General features: G+C 35.7%; 1 protein-coding gene across 5 annotated transcripts in view; it reads right to left on the reverse strand.

Moving 5' to 3' along the window:
• The window catches only part of ITGB3BP (integrin subunit beta 3 binding protein), a 64271-nt gene that overhangs the window by 37554 nt on the left and 12576 nt on the right, over positions 1 to 14141 (reverse strand). For all 5 annotated transcript variants that reach the window (XM_034653613.1, XM_034653612.1, XM_034653611.1 and 2 more), the window contains exon 2: positions 7184 to 7226. In XM_034653613.1, coding sequence (XP_034509504.1) covers positions 7184 to 7226 — 43 coding nt within the window. The remainder of the gene's footprint in view (positions 1 to 7183; positions 7227 to 14141) is intronic.

Consider the following 14141-nt stretch of genomic DNA (forward strand, 5'->3'; position numbering starts at 1 on the left):
AGCATGACCTGAGCCAAAACCAAAAATCGCACACTTAACTGACTGTGCCGTACAGGTGCCCCTAAAATGTTAATTTTAATATTAAAGATAACACTATTCTGTAACTCTCTTGCATGTAACTCTCAAGATTTAATGAAATATTTTCATGGCTGTTTCCCATCATTCCTTCATATATCCTCATATTTTTCAGAATATAAAGTGAATTCCACCTCAAATATATTTTTGTCTGTTTATTAAAGCATGATTTACATACATTAAAATGCACGGATCTTAAGTGTTCAGCTTGAGGAGGTCTGACAATTGTATACTCTGATGTAACTACCACACAAGATATAGAACATTTCAACCATCTCCGGTTTCCCTGTACACCCTTCCACCCAATTTCTACTTTCTAGCCCATAGGCAACCACTTTCTAATTCCTATAATCATAGGTACCTCTGCCTACCCTTGAACTTCATATAAATTAATTATGTAACTTTTGGTTTTGGTTTCTCTTGTTCAACATGTTTTTGAGATCATCTACATTGCTGTATGTGGTAGTAGTGTGTTCCTTTTTATTGCTGAATAGTGCTCCTTTGAATAAATATACCATAATTTGTTTTTCCATTGTCTGATTGAAAGAGAGTTGGAATATTTCCAGTTTGGGGCTATTATGAATTAAGTTGCTAAAAACATTCTTGTATATGTTGGGACGCCTGGGTGGCTCAGTCAGTTAAGCCTTGACTGCGGATTTCAGCTCAGGTCATGATCTCATGAGTCATGAAATCCAGCCCAGGTCACGCTCCACAGACTCAGCTGGAAGTCTGCTTGAGATTCTTTCTCCACTCCCTCCACTCACAAGCATGCTTTCTCTCTCTAGAATAAATAAATAAGTTAAAAAAAAATTCTTGTACAGGTCTTTTGTGGATATATCATTTTATTTCTTTGGGAAAGCTAGGAATAGAATTGCTAGGTTATAGGATAGACAGAGATTTATACTCTCTATATAAAATAAAAGCTAGAGTTCTCCAAAGTATTTGTGTCATTTTAAATTCCCATCAGTAAAAGAGAGTTCCAGCTGCTCCACATCCTTATCAATCTTTTGCACTGTTTTAGTCATTCTCATGTTTGTTTTTTTAGATTTATTTATTTATTTGAGAGGAAGAGCACGATTGAGGGGGGGGAGGGAGAAAGAGAAGGAGAAGCAGACTCCCCACTGAGTGGGAGCCCAACACAGGGCTCAATCCCCAGACCCCAAGACCATGACCTGAGCCAAAGGCAGACACTGAAATGATTGAGCCACCCAGGTGCCCCCTCGTGCTTTTTTTTTTTTTTTTTTTTTAAAGTAATCTCTACTCCCAACATAGAGCTGGAACTCAGGACCCTGAGATCAAGAGTTACAAGTTCTAAAACTTGAGCCAGCCAGGAGCCCCTAGTGCTGTTGTTTTTTTTAAAGTCATTCTGTTTTGCTATTTAGTGGGTGGGAATGGTATCCATTTGTGGGTTTCATTTGTATTTCCAATGATAAATGATGTTGAACACTTTTTCATGTGTTAACTGTCCATTTAAATATTTTTTTGTGACATGTTGGTTCAAGTTTTTGTACATTTTTATTGTACTGTCTTATTATTATTTTTTTTTATATATTATAGACACAAGTCTTTTGTCAGATAGATGCATGGCATATTTTCTTCTCAATCCCTGACTTTCCTATTCATTTTCTTAATCATGTCTCTTGAGGAGCAAAAATTTCTAATTTTGATAAAGTCTACCTTATTAACCTTATCTTCTATAGTTAGTACCTTTTCTGTTGTATGAAATTTTGCCTACTTTAAGTCTCAAAGATAATATCTTATATTTCCTTCTTGAAGCTTGATGCTTTTAGCTTTTACTTTATGCCCATGACACTTCTTGAATTAATTTTTGTGTAACAAGTGAGATAAAGATAGAGATTATTTTTTTATCCATATGGATATTTAAAAGACTTTCTTTGTTCCTATTAAATCAACCCAATATTTAAAAGCATTTCATGGGCACCTGGGTGGCTCAGTTGGTTAAGGGTCCAACTTGTGAGTTTGGCTCAGGATATAATCCTGGAGTTGTGGGATTGAGACCTACATTGGGCTCCTTGCTCAGTGCGGAGTCTGCTTGGGATTCTCTCTCTCCCTCTCCATTTGCTCCTTCTCCCCCCTCAAATAAATAAATCTTTAAAAAAAATAAAAACATTTCATAAATTTAGTCAACTGTTAAGATAATATGAACCAAAAAGAGTATTAGAAATTAGATTTTGCCAAATAGAATGAAGATTCATAAAGTGTTTAAGTAATTATACTACAGGAAAAACAGCTGTGTTATATGGAAGGAAGACTGGGCTCATGTAATAGTTTTGCTGTGTCCTAGCTGTGTGTGCTATTGTGGGTATACAACCTACTCTGAATTTTAGTTTCCTCACCCAATCTAGCATATCACTAGAATATTAATGCCTACATGACATGGAGGGCTTCTGAGCTTGAAGGAAGGAGGGCAAGGCAGTGGAGTTCACCTTTAAGAAGTCTGCCAATGGCCTAGAATCTGTGTCCCCAGACCTGGTGGGGTATCCAGTATTGGGAGTGAGAGGTGGCCAAAGGGGAAGAACATGCAGACGCACAGATGCAAATGAGACTGGTGCTACAACTGAACATCTAGGCCATTAAGCCAGGGAATGCATACTATTCCTGTCCAAGAAGTGCCACTTCTATCACAGCATCAGCCAGATGATGGCCTCATATCCACTGAAAGCCCAGCAGGCCCCAAACTCAGAGAAAGCCAGCTTACTTTCAGGAGAAGGATGAGACACATAATCAAGAAAACTGAAACATGATTAAGCTACAAAAAGGAGTAAAGTACTGTTACATACAACAACATTGATGAAACATGCAAATGTTATGAAAGAAGCCAGTCACGAAAGGCCACAATATTGTATGATTCCATTTACATGCAATATCTAGGATGAGTAACTCCATAGAGACAGCAAGTAAATTAGTTGCCAGGGGATGAGAAGAGAAGGAAATTAGCACCACTTAACTGCTAAGAGACATGGGATTTTTTTGGGGGGGGTATGATAAAAATGTTCTGGAATTGGGGCACCTGGGTGGCTCAGTCATTAGGCGTCTGCCTTCAGCTCAGGTCATCATCCCAGCATTCTGGGATCAAGCCCTGCGTCGGGCTCCCTGCTCAGTGGGAAGCCTGCTTCTCCCTCTCCCACTCCCCCTGCTTGTGTTCCCTCTCTCACTGACTCTCTCTCTGTCAAATAAATAAATAAAATCTTAAAAAAAAAAATGTTCTGGAATTGGATAGTGGTGATGGTTGTTCGACATACTGAGTATACTATAAACTACTGGTGTATACTTTAAAATGATCAATGTTATATGAATTATATCTCAATAAAAAATGCTGAGATTTAAAAAAGAAAACTATTAGAAAATACATGAGATAATTGGAAGATATGAACAAAGACTATCCATTTGATGGTTAAGGAATTATCAATTCTGAGAAATACTATTATAGTTTTAAAAAAGTCTTTATCTTTTAAAAATAATTATTGAAATATTTATGGATGATATTTCAGATTTGTTTCAAAATAATCTAATATGGGGTACTAAAGTATATATGGGAGTATAAGTGAACTAAGATTAGCTTTGTGTTAATAATTATCAAAGCTGGGTAATGAATAGGTAGTGCGTTACCTTTGTCTCTCTGTTTGAAATTCTTCATAATAAAAAGGTAAAAAAAACCCAACAACACTATAGTGTTTATTTCACTGTAATGAAATAAAGGATCTAGGAAATAATCATCAATGAAAAAAAAAACCACTGAAGAAAGATTAATGAGGAATTTTATTATTATGGGTGGATCAGGCTGATTAACGGCCAAACCCAAAAATCAGATCATTCTGTACTCTTGAGGGGATGCAATAGGAACTACACACACTACCTATGAGGTATTCTTATCAAAAATTTGAATCAGAATCTAATCAAGCCTCTACCTTTAACCACCAGTTCTACAGGAAATTTGAAGAATAGAGAAATCATTTGATGGACACCACAAGAAACAAATCAATTAATTCCAGAATGTGGAACATACTTACAAAACAGATACCTCAGTTAAAAAAAAAACCAAAAAAACAAAAACAAAAAAAGGTGAAGTTTAACAAGATTTAAAAAAACTTAGGATATATAAGAAAGATTACAATTTATAAGCCTTGTTTGGATCCTGACTTTAATAAGCCAACTATAAAAGGACATTTTGAAACAACCATGGAAATATGAATATGGACTGTGTAGAAGATATTATTAAGGAATTAGTATTAGTTTTGTAAGGATGATAATGGCACTGTGGTTATGAAAAAAAGTCATTATCTGTTAGAAATACATACTGAAGAATTTTCTGATGAAATGACATGTCTGGGATTTGTAAAACATGCCAGGAAAAAAATATACAGATACGCACACACGTATATGTATACACACATACACACACACACACACGAAGCAAAACTAGCAAAATGTTAATAATCGTTGAACATGGAAGTTCATTGTATTATTCTATTTTGTTTATGTTTGAAAATTTCTGTAATAAAAGGGGAAGGAAGAAAGAAGGGAAGGAGAGGGAGGGAGAGAGGGAAGTAGATTTGAACCAAATCAGTAAGTAGGACTGCAGAATAAGAGCTACAAAATTTCCTAATGCCCTAACATTCAAAGTTCTTTCTAATTTCAGGAGTTGGCAGAAGCCTTGTCTCAGAGAGATAAGACAAGTTTAGGCCCTAGGAATAATCAGAAATGTCCTACCAATAGTAAGGGAGTAATCTAGCTGGCATCCGTGCCTAAATTAGCACACCTCCCCCACCTTCCCTAACTTGCACTGCTATTCCTTCTAGCAGCAAGCCTACTGAGTTAGCCTTGGTAGGAAGTATGCTCCTTCCCCTCCTACCTGTAGCATCTGTTTCTTCCATTCCTTCCCTGAGGTGGCCTGAACGAGACTATATACATGATTAGGTAGCTAGTTGTCCCTATAAATTCATCTGAACTGCCACTGGCAGCAGTTTGTAATAAATTCATCTTCCTTTCTGAAAATTCATCTAAAAACAGTGCTTGGAGGACAATAACTTGAGCAGCTCAAATATTGTAGGTGATGAAAAACTGGAACATTCTTTACTCCTCACTACCCCTCAACAATTTGGGAGGTTCAGCAAATGATGGTACTTGTAGTATACATTCCAGATATTAAAGGAAGGTCACAGGGGATGATTCATACCTCTGTTTTGTCCATAAGGGGACTCATAAGGAAAATGACTTTTGCAGACTTGCTCTAACATCATGGAGCATTAATTTCCATGAAGGTCTGTAGCTGCTTTGGGAACACTGGGATTTGGGAGTTTTTGAACATCTCTGGGAGAGGAACTAGCAGTAGATTAGAATGAATAGGCTCCACTTTAACCAACTGGTATGTAAAGGCCATCTCCTTTCTGTGGATATCAGTCTTACTTCAGTATCATATTGGTAAGGCAAAATGACCATAAAGTTAACTACTAGTTCCTCTGCAGTTTTCCAGCAATTAGGTACTCCTGGAATTATAGGTATGTCTTGAATGTCTGATTATCCTTTGCATGGGCTAAGGCAGCCTCATTGCCACGTGGGTGGACTTGTGGAGCCAGGCTGCTTTAGGGCTAAGTTGTTACTGGAATGGATGGAAGCATAAATGTAGCAATGGAGAGAATCCTAGTCTTAGCACCAGAATGAAAGCTGCCAGTTCTAAGATGTGAATATAGAGCTGCCAACAAATAATGAGGCAAGATTACAAAAGCAGAAATTACCAGAAATAGGTCAGAAAATAGAAGAGAAAGGCTGAAGAACGGCCCAGGCTAGATGCTAGGAACCTGCAGTTAGCATGGAGTGGCCATATGATACTAAGCTAAGTCAAACTAAGTCCCCTTGGTTTAAAGATACAGAATTGGGCCAAACATAACAATGTATTTTTCTAATATAGGATATTAGCTGTGGCACTGGCTACCTTGACATATCCTAATATGAAGTAAAAATGGATTGTAAGCCTGCCATGATGACAATTGTATTTCATGAAGAGGATGAATTCCTAAATGGCCAGTCTCTGTTATTCAAATAATGTTACTGTCTCCCAAAGAACAGTTTGGGGGCAGGAAAGAACAGTATTTCATTTCAAGCTGGACTACTCATCTACCAAAATACCATTCTGACCAAAGAAACAGATGCAGAATTACAGTCACAGCTGCATTCTGTATAGAACAAGTTGGATAATGGTACTCTAAATTGCTAATTACACTGCTAATGATTTTTTTAGTGGCATTGCATTATTTTGCCACTTTTGTTTAAATTTTTTAAAAAAGCATCTAGGAAGTTTTAAAAATGGTAAATTGTTAAATATCAGTGAGTTTTACAAACAGAAATTCCATATAACATCCATTTCTTGAAATGGCATTCTCATATGGGATTTTGTAGGAGCACCATTTATTGACTAGCTATTTGTTTTAATTTACTTTCTCATCAATTTACTTGCATTTAAGATTACTGAGGCCATAAGTACCTCAATATTAGTATTTGTATCTAGCTCCATAGTTGGTATGAAAAGATAATAAACCAACATATGTCATGATATGCTGACACTGGGAAGGTACTATGACTAGACTTACAAAAAGTAATAGCAATAGTACATTTTTATTTTTATTGTGGCAACCATGGTGAAATTTATTACAGTGTTAGTATTTTATTGTTTAATTATGCCAGCATAGCTGAGGGAGGTAATTACATTTTTGATATAAAAATGCTGTTAATGTTTTTATTTCAATTTAGCAGATTATAGAATACAGATGAAAGCACTGCCGTTGTTCCATATTGTTTCTTGTGCATTTAAGTGGCAGAATATTTTTTCCACAAATAGTAAATTCATTTCTACTGAATTATTTTATTAAGGTTTCTAAATAATGTGCCTCTTAAATGAAAACCTCGATCTGGTCAGGAACTTCCATACATGATATTTATAAAAAACATTTCATATAGAAAATGGTGTACCAATTACAATTAAATCACAATGTTTTTTGAAATTTTTTCTATTTATTAAGGTAAATTTGCTGTTAGAAAATTAAAAATACATACTTGCTATGCAATTACAAATTCATAGGTAAATACTTACGTTTGCTTCTAACAGATGATCCAATTTCAGTGATCTCTTAACACTGCAAACAAAATATTTAAAGAGATCTTAAATTTACATGCTTTAAGTAGTCAAATACTTAAGAGTAATAAATATAAACAAAGACTCTGAGTTACTTTTGCCAATGAAAGCAGAATACCATATGAAGAAAGCAAAGCAATTTTCATGATGATGAAACTGGATTTTTTAGTAGCATATTTCAATATGGAATAATTATTCAAATGGATTTTTATATATGGTTTCATATACATGCACTATTGTACAATTCAAGCATTAAAGTCATATGAAATAATCTTAATAAAAATTAATATATTTGTGTTTTAAAATATCACTAATGAAAAATTAAGCATAAGGAAAAATAATTTACCCACCCTTAATGGAGTTGTTGAAAGTATATTATTTGCAGAAATAATGCACTAGGTATTAAAATAAAGGTATGAACAAGGTGAAAAAAGTTTTGTACATTATTCTACCTTTAAACATGATTCAGTGCTACCAGACTATGACTTAACTGAGGAACAGATGCTCTATGTCTTTATAAGTCCCCAATCCATAAGAAACTATTTTTTGTCTCCCTCACTAAACTGATTCAGGAACATGCCAGGCTCTCTCTGTGCAAAATCTGTTCTGCTAAACTGGATGCCCAGCTGTTGGTGACAATGCTTAGAAAGGAAAGCTGAATATTTATAATACTTTATTTCGTACAGCTGTCTTCTAAAGAGCAGTCGTCAACATTTTATTGAATGCAGACTAAATGCTCAAAGGAGAAAAAGGTCAATATAAATTAAAACTAGTTTTCCCAGTGACAAATGCAGTGTTAAAAGTACTTTCTTGATCCCTGAGAAACAGAAATTACGTTATTTAAAATATTAGAGAATTTGAGCATAAAGGAAAAAAAGAAAGAAAGAGGACTGTATTGTAAAGGTTGTAGTAGAGAAAACAAAAAAATTTTTATACATATTAGAAAATGACTATTGATAAATAACTATTGACTTTTTTCTTTCTTTTTTCTTTTTTAAAAGATTTTATTTATTTATTTGACAGAGAGAGACAGTGAGAGAAGGAACACAAGCAAGGGGAGTGTGAGAGGGAGAAGCAGGCTTCCCGCCAAGCAGGGAGCCAGATGTGGGGCTCGATCCCAGGACCCTGGGATCATGACCTGAGCCAAAGGCAAATGCTTAACGACTGAGCCACCCAGGCGCCCCTTTTTTTGTCTGACTACTGACTTTCAAACAAGTGACAAGAACAAGAAAAAACAGAAGAGATGGACAATTTACAAACATTATGGAGTAGTAAATATTAAATACAAAAACTTAATCTATCAAAAAAGGGCTCACTTAATTTTGCTATATCTACATTAGCTTATCACATAACATTATTTCTTGAGATTAAATCGCTTTGAAAAATTACTTGTATCTTTTAGAAGTCCACTTGAAATCAAATTAATGTGAATTCTCAATGAAGCAAAAAGAGAATAGCGGTATGAACAAATAAAAATGGCAGATGATCCAAAAAAAGTATATATATTTAGTTTTGGAATATATAGCACTATTCAGGTGTATGAGATATTTTTGGTATTTTATAAAGTTTCAAAAGTAGAAATCAAAAACTAAATTACACAGCACAGTGCTTTTTATCCTGTTTTTAAATGCTAAGATGTAATACTACCTATTAGAAGGAAACAAATCCCACCTTGATATTAATTGTTCAAAATATTACTTATTGATGATAAATTCTTAGAGAAAGTAACTAAATGTTTGGATTTAAAAGATTTCGGGTTTAGGTCCTAGGGTTGATCTAAGAAGCTCAAGGAAATATATAAAAGTAAACAAGAAAATGAGCTGGGTTAGACTGTTATTTCCCACTTTAACAGTTTAGTGAGAATCTAAAAACATGAATTATTGTAGGTGATATGGTTTTCAGATAATTTAGTTATGTAAACTAAAATCTAGTAATTTTTACAAGAATCATGAAAAGATTTAATAGATGAGACTAGGCGAAATCTAAGAAATCACTTAGTTCATCCAATATGGAAGAACTGGTGTGATGTGCCCACTGTCACACAGCTTGAAGGGCAGAAACTCAGATCTCAGGTCCTGTGCACAACAAATCTTTGTTGAATTGAGGGGGAGGAGTTAAGGAAGAGGTAAAGAACAGGAAACCTACTAGAGGATTTTATGACAACGTATTAGAACTAGGCCCACTGCCAAAGCATGTTATTAAGTTAAGCACATATTATATGCGTTTACTTTTTTTATCCACTCTTTTATCCACAAACAACTGTAATAGAAGCATGAAATTATGTTACATGGAAGAGGATGATGTTACTAGGAACAGAGAGGAAGAGATGGTTGAAACATTCATTATAAAGGAAGAACAGACAAAACTTGATTAGATATATGGGATAAGTATTTTCCTATTTACTCGTTACCGGAATTAGTTGGCAATTAGAAGTGAAATATCTCTGGTAGTTCTGTGAAGTTACAAGCAGTTTTAGGGGCTACTATTTTGTTTTAAAAAAATGGGATATGCCAAAAAGGACTCAAATAGACATTTCTCCAAAGAAGATGTACTACTGGCCAATAAACACATGAAAAAATGTTCAACATCCCTAATATTAGGAAAATGCAAATCAGAACCACAAAGAGAGATCATTTCACAACCATTACGATGTCTATTACCAAAAAAAAAAAAAAAAACACAACAAAACAGAAAAAACAGAAAATGTTGGCTAGGATATGGAGAACTGGAATGTTCGTGCACTGCTGGTGGGACTGTAAAATGGTACAGCTGCTGTGAAAAACAGTTTGGCAGTTCCTCAAAAAATTACATGTAGAATTGCCATATAATTCAGCAATTCCACTTCTGGGTATATATCCAAAAGAACTGAAAGCAGAGACACAAACAGGTATTTGTACACCCATGTTCATAGCAGCATTATTTCCAATAGCCAAAATGTGAAAACAATGCAAGTGCCCATTGACTGGTAAATGAGTAAACAAAATGTAATACAGATATACAATGGTTTATTAATCAGCCTTAAAAAGGAAAGAGGGGCACCTGGGTGGCACAGCGGTTAAGCGTCTGCCTTCGGCTCAGGGCGTGATCCCGGTGTTGTGGAATAGGGCCCCACATCAGGCTCCTCCGCTGGGAGCCTGCTTCTTCCTCTCCCACTCCCCCTGCTTGTGTTCCCTCTCTCTCTGGCTGTCTCTATCTCTGTCAAATAAATAAATAAAATCTTTAAAAAAAAAATTAAAAAATAAAAAAAAAATAAAAAGGAAAGAAATTCTGACACATGCTACAAGACAGATGAACCTTGAAGATATCATGCTAAGTGAAATAAGCCAATATCAAAAGGACAAATACTGTATGATCCACTCACATGAGGTACTTAAAGTAGTCAAATTCATAAACACAGAAAATAGTGGTTGCCAAGGGCTGAGAGGAAGAGTAAATAGGGAGTTACTGCTTGATAGGTATAAAATTTCAGTTTTGCAAGATGGAAAAAGTTTTGGAGATAGATGATGGTGATAGTTGCACAAGGTGAATGTACTTAATGTCACAGAACTGTACACTTAATGATTTAATGTAAACTTTAGGGATGCCTGAGTGGTTTAGTCGGTTAAGCATCCAACTCTTGATTTTGGCTCAGGTCATGATCTCAGAGTCATATGATCGAGCTCCATGTTGGGCTAGGCACTCAGTGCAGAGTCTGCTTGAGATTCTCTCTCCCCCTTGCCCTCTGCCCCTCCCCCTGCTCATGAGCACTCTCTAATAAAAATTTTAAAAATCTTGTAAAAAATAGTAAGCTTTATAAAAATAAAACATAAACAAAAGGTAAACTTTGTTATGTATGTTTTACTACAATTTATAATAGAAAAAAATTTTAAAAAGATTTATTTGAGAGCGAGAGAGAGAAGAGAGAACATAAGCAGGAAGGAGGGGCACAGGGAGAGGGAGAAGGAGACCCCTCCCCCCACCCCAGCAGAGCAGGGAGCCTGACTTGGGGCTCGATCCCAGGACCCTGGGATCATGACCTGAGCCAAAGGCAGACACTTAACCAACTGAGCCACCCAGGCAGGGCTTCAGTTTTGCAAGATGGAAAAAGTTTTAGAGATAGATGATGGTGACAGTTGCACAAGGGGAATGTACTTAATGTCATAGAACTGTACACCTAATGATTAAAATGTAAACTTTAGCGGCGCCTGGGTGGCTCAGGTCATGATTCCAGAGTCCTGGGATCAAGTCCTGTGACGGGCTCCCTGCTCTGCAGGGAGTCTACTTCTCCCTCTGCCCCTCCCCCCACTCATTCTCTTAATCTCTCTCTCTCAAATAAATAAAATCTTTTAAAAAATAAATAATTTTTTAAATGGGCACTTATCTACTGTATCCTAATTTCCTCCCTCCTACTGGTAATCTTATTACCTCTGCAGATTACTTCCCACTTCCAACTTAACCTAAATTTACACCTATGTCCATAATTTAACTCCCGTGCTTCATTTTTAGGTGTACTAAGTTTAGATTCATTGGGATGAAAATTCTGGTTGCTACCAGTATTTTGCTCTTGAGAATTTAGGAAAGATAAATACATTTGACATGCAATTTCATATCAAGAGGAATAAAAAGTAACTAACTATGTTTGTAAGTACTAAGACTATCTTGTCCTATTTTATTTATCACATGGTAGTATCCTGAATAGGATTCTCTGATGGTATCAGAACAGAACAAGTTTCATTATACAACATTACTAACACTGATGACAATATAAAAGAAATTACTCTACAAAAAAATGAACTTTCATTTGATTTCTAATTTAAGAATGAGGAACGAAACCTCAAAAAGCACAAAATTACATGCTTTGAGCTTCTCTTTAATTTTTTTTTTTTTAAGATTTTATTTATTTATTTGACAGAGATAGAGACAGCCAGCGAGAGAGGGAACACAAGCAGGGGGAGTGGGAGAGGAAGAAGCAGGCTCATAGCAGAGGAGCCTGATGTGGGGCTCGATCCCATAACGCCGGGATCACGCCCTGAGCCTAAGGCAGACGCTTAACCGCTGTGCCCCCCAGGCGCCCCTTTTTTTTTTTTTTTTTTGAGAGAGTGCGAGTGAGAAGAGGGGACAGAATCTCAAGCAGGTTCCATGCTCAGTGCCTGATGTGGAGCTCAATCTCACGACCCCAAGATCATGACCTGAGCAGAAATCAAGAGTCAGACACCCAAATGCCACATTGAGTTTCTCTTTAAAACACTGGATTAAATATAATTTTGAATAGCAGGGCTGAGGGTAAGAGTGTGCGTGTGGGGAGATAGATAAACTTGGTAAAGCAGGTAAGACTCAGAGGGCCTTGATGCTATGCCAAATTCCTCCCCTAAGTTTGGGCAAATCACATAAACTCACTAAGCTTCATAGTAATACTGGCCTGTAAACTAGTAGGGAATTTCTGAATGGAAGATAAAAATATCACTTACAATGTCAGTGCTTCCATTTACTTCTCACTATAATGGTGATGTAATACTGGCCTGTAAACTAGTAGGGAATTTCTGAATGGAAGATAAAAATATCACTTACAATGTCAGTGCTTCCATTTACTTCTCACTATAATGGTGATGTAATACTGGCCTGTAAACTAGTAGGGAATTTCTGAATGGAAGATAAAAATATCACTTACAATGTCAGTGCTTCCATTTACTTCTCACTATAATGGTGATGTAATACTGGCCTGTAAACTAGTAGGGAATTTCTGAATGGAAGATAAAAATATCACTTACAATGTCAGTGCTTCCATTTACTTCTCACTATAATGGTGATGTAATACTGGCCTGTAAACTAGTAGGGAATTTCTGAATGGAAGATAAAAATATCACTTACAATGTCAGTGCTTCCATTTACTTCTCACTATAATGGTGATGTAATACTGGCCTGTAAACTAGTAGGGAATTTCTGAATGGAAGATAAAAATATCACTTACAATGTCAGTGCTTCCATTTACTTCTCACTATAATGGTGATGACAATATTGCAAGAGTATTTAAAGGACTGAGTTTACTTGTGAAATGCTTAGAAATCCTTTGATGAAAGGCAATGACCAAATTCACATCCCATAGGACTCCTTTGGTGTAAACTGAGATATCTGAAATGATTAGTTTCCATTCTATGTATGAGAATGAGAAAAGAAGGGAGAAGAATCTTCTATATTCTTTTTATCCTTTTTATATTCTCCCTTTCATTCAAGCCTTTTGTGTTCTTTCAAGTGCTCTTTTGTGTTCAACATTCATGGTGGTCATACAATAATTCACTATCACGTATGGGTGAGTAGAGAGAAATACTGTTACATGTAGAAATATGGTCATCATGTGAAAGCACCTAAATAAATAATCAATCGTCTGTTATTCTTCATGATAAAACTGGCCAAAACCTTAAGCAGTTATTGGGCAACAGATCTTTTTTTGTGTTAAAAGCTTCCTCATTAAAAAGTTAATAGAGAATTAGCTAAACAATTCTTACAGAAGTAAAGGGATATATTTGGGAATACTGACCCCAGAAGATAAATAAATAGAGGTGAGATGGTCACTGGGCAAAATAAAATGAGAAATGCCGTAAGATAATTTCATTTTTAAATGAGTATCCTCAAAAATGAACACTAATATTACTATTTCCTCCTGTGAGAAGCTTATGTATATATCACACACACACACACACACACACACACACACACACACACACACACACNAGATAATTTCATTTTTAAATGAGTATCCTCAAAAATGAACACTAATATTACTATTTCCTCCTGTGAGAAGCTTATGTATATATCACACACACACACACACACACACACACACACACACACATATATAGGACATAAGTTAAATCCTTTTAAAATTTATCAAAAGGGGCCAAAAAGTTTTATCAGGGGCCAAAAGTTTTAAATATGGGAA

The sequence above is a fragment of the Ailuropoda melanoleuca genome, chromosome 2 (assembly GCF_002007445.2).
Source record: "Ailuropoda melanoleuca isolate Jingjing chromosome 2, ASM200744v2, whole genome shotgun sequence".
NCBI classification, from domain to species: domain Eukaryota; kingdom Metazoa; phylum Chordata; class Mammalia; order Carnivora; family Ursidae; genus Ailuropoda; species Ailuropoda melanoleuca.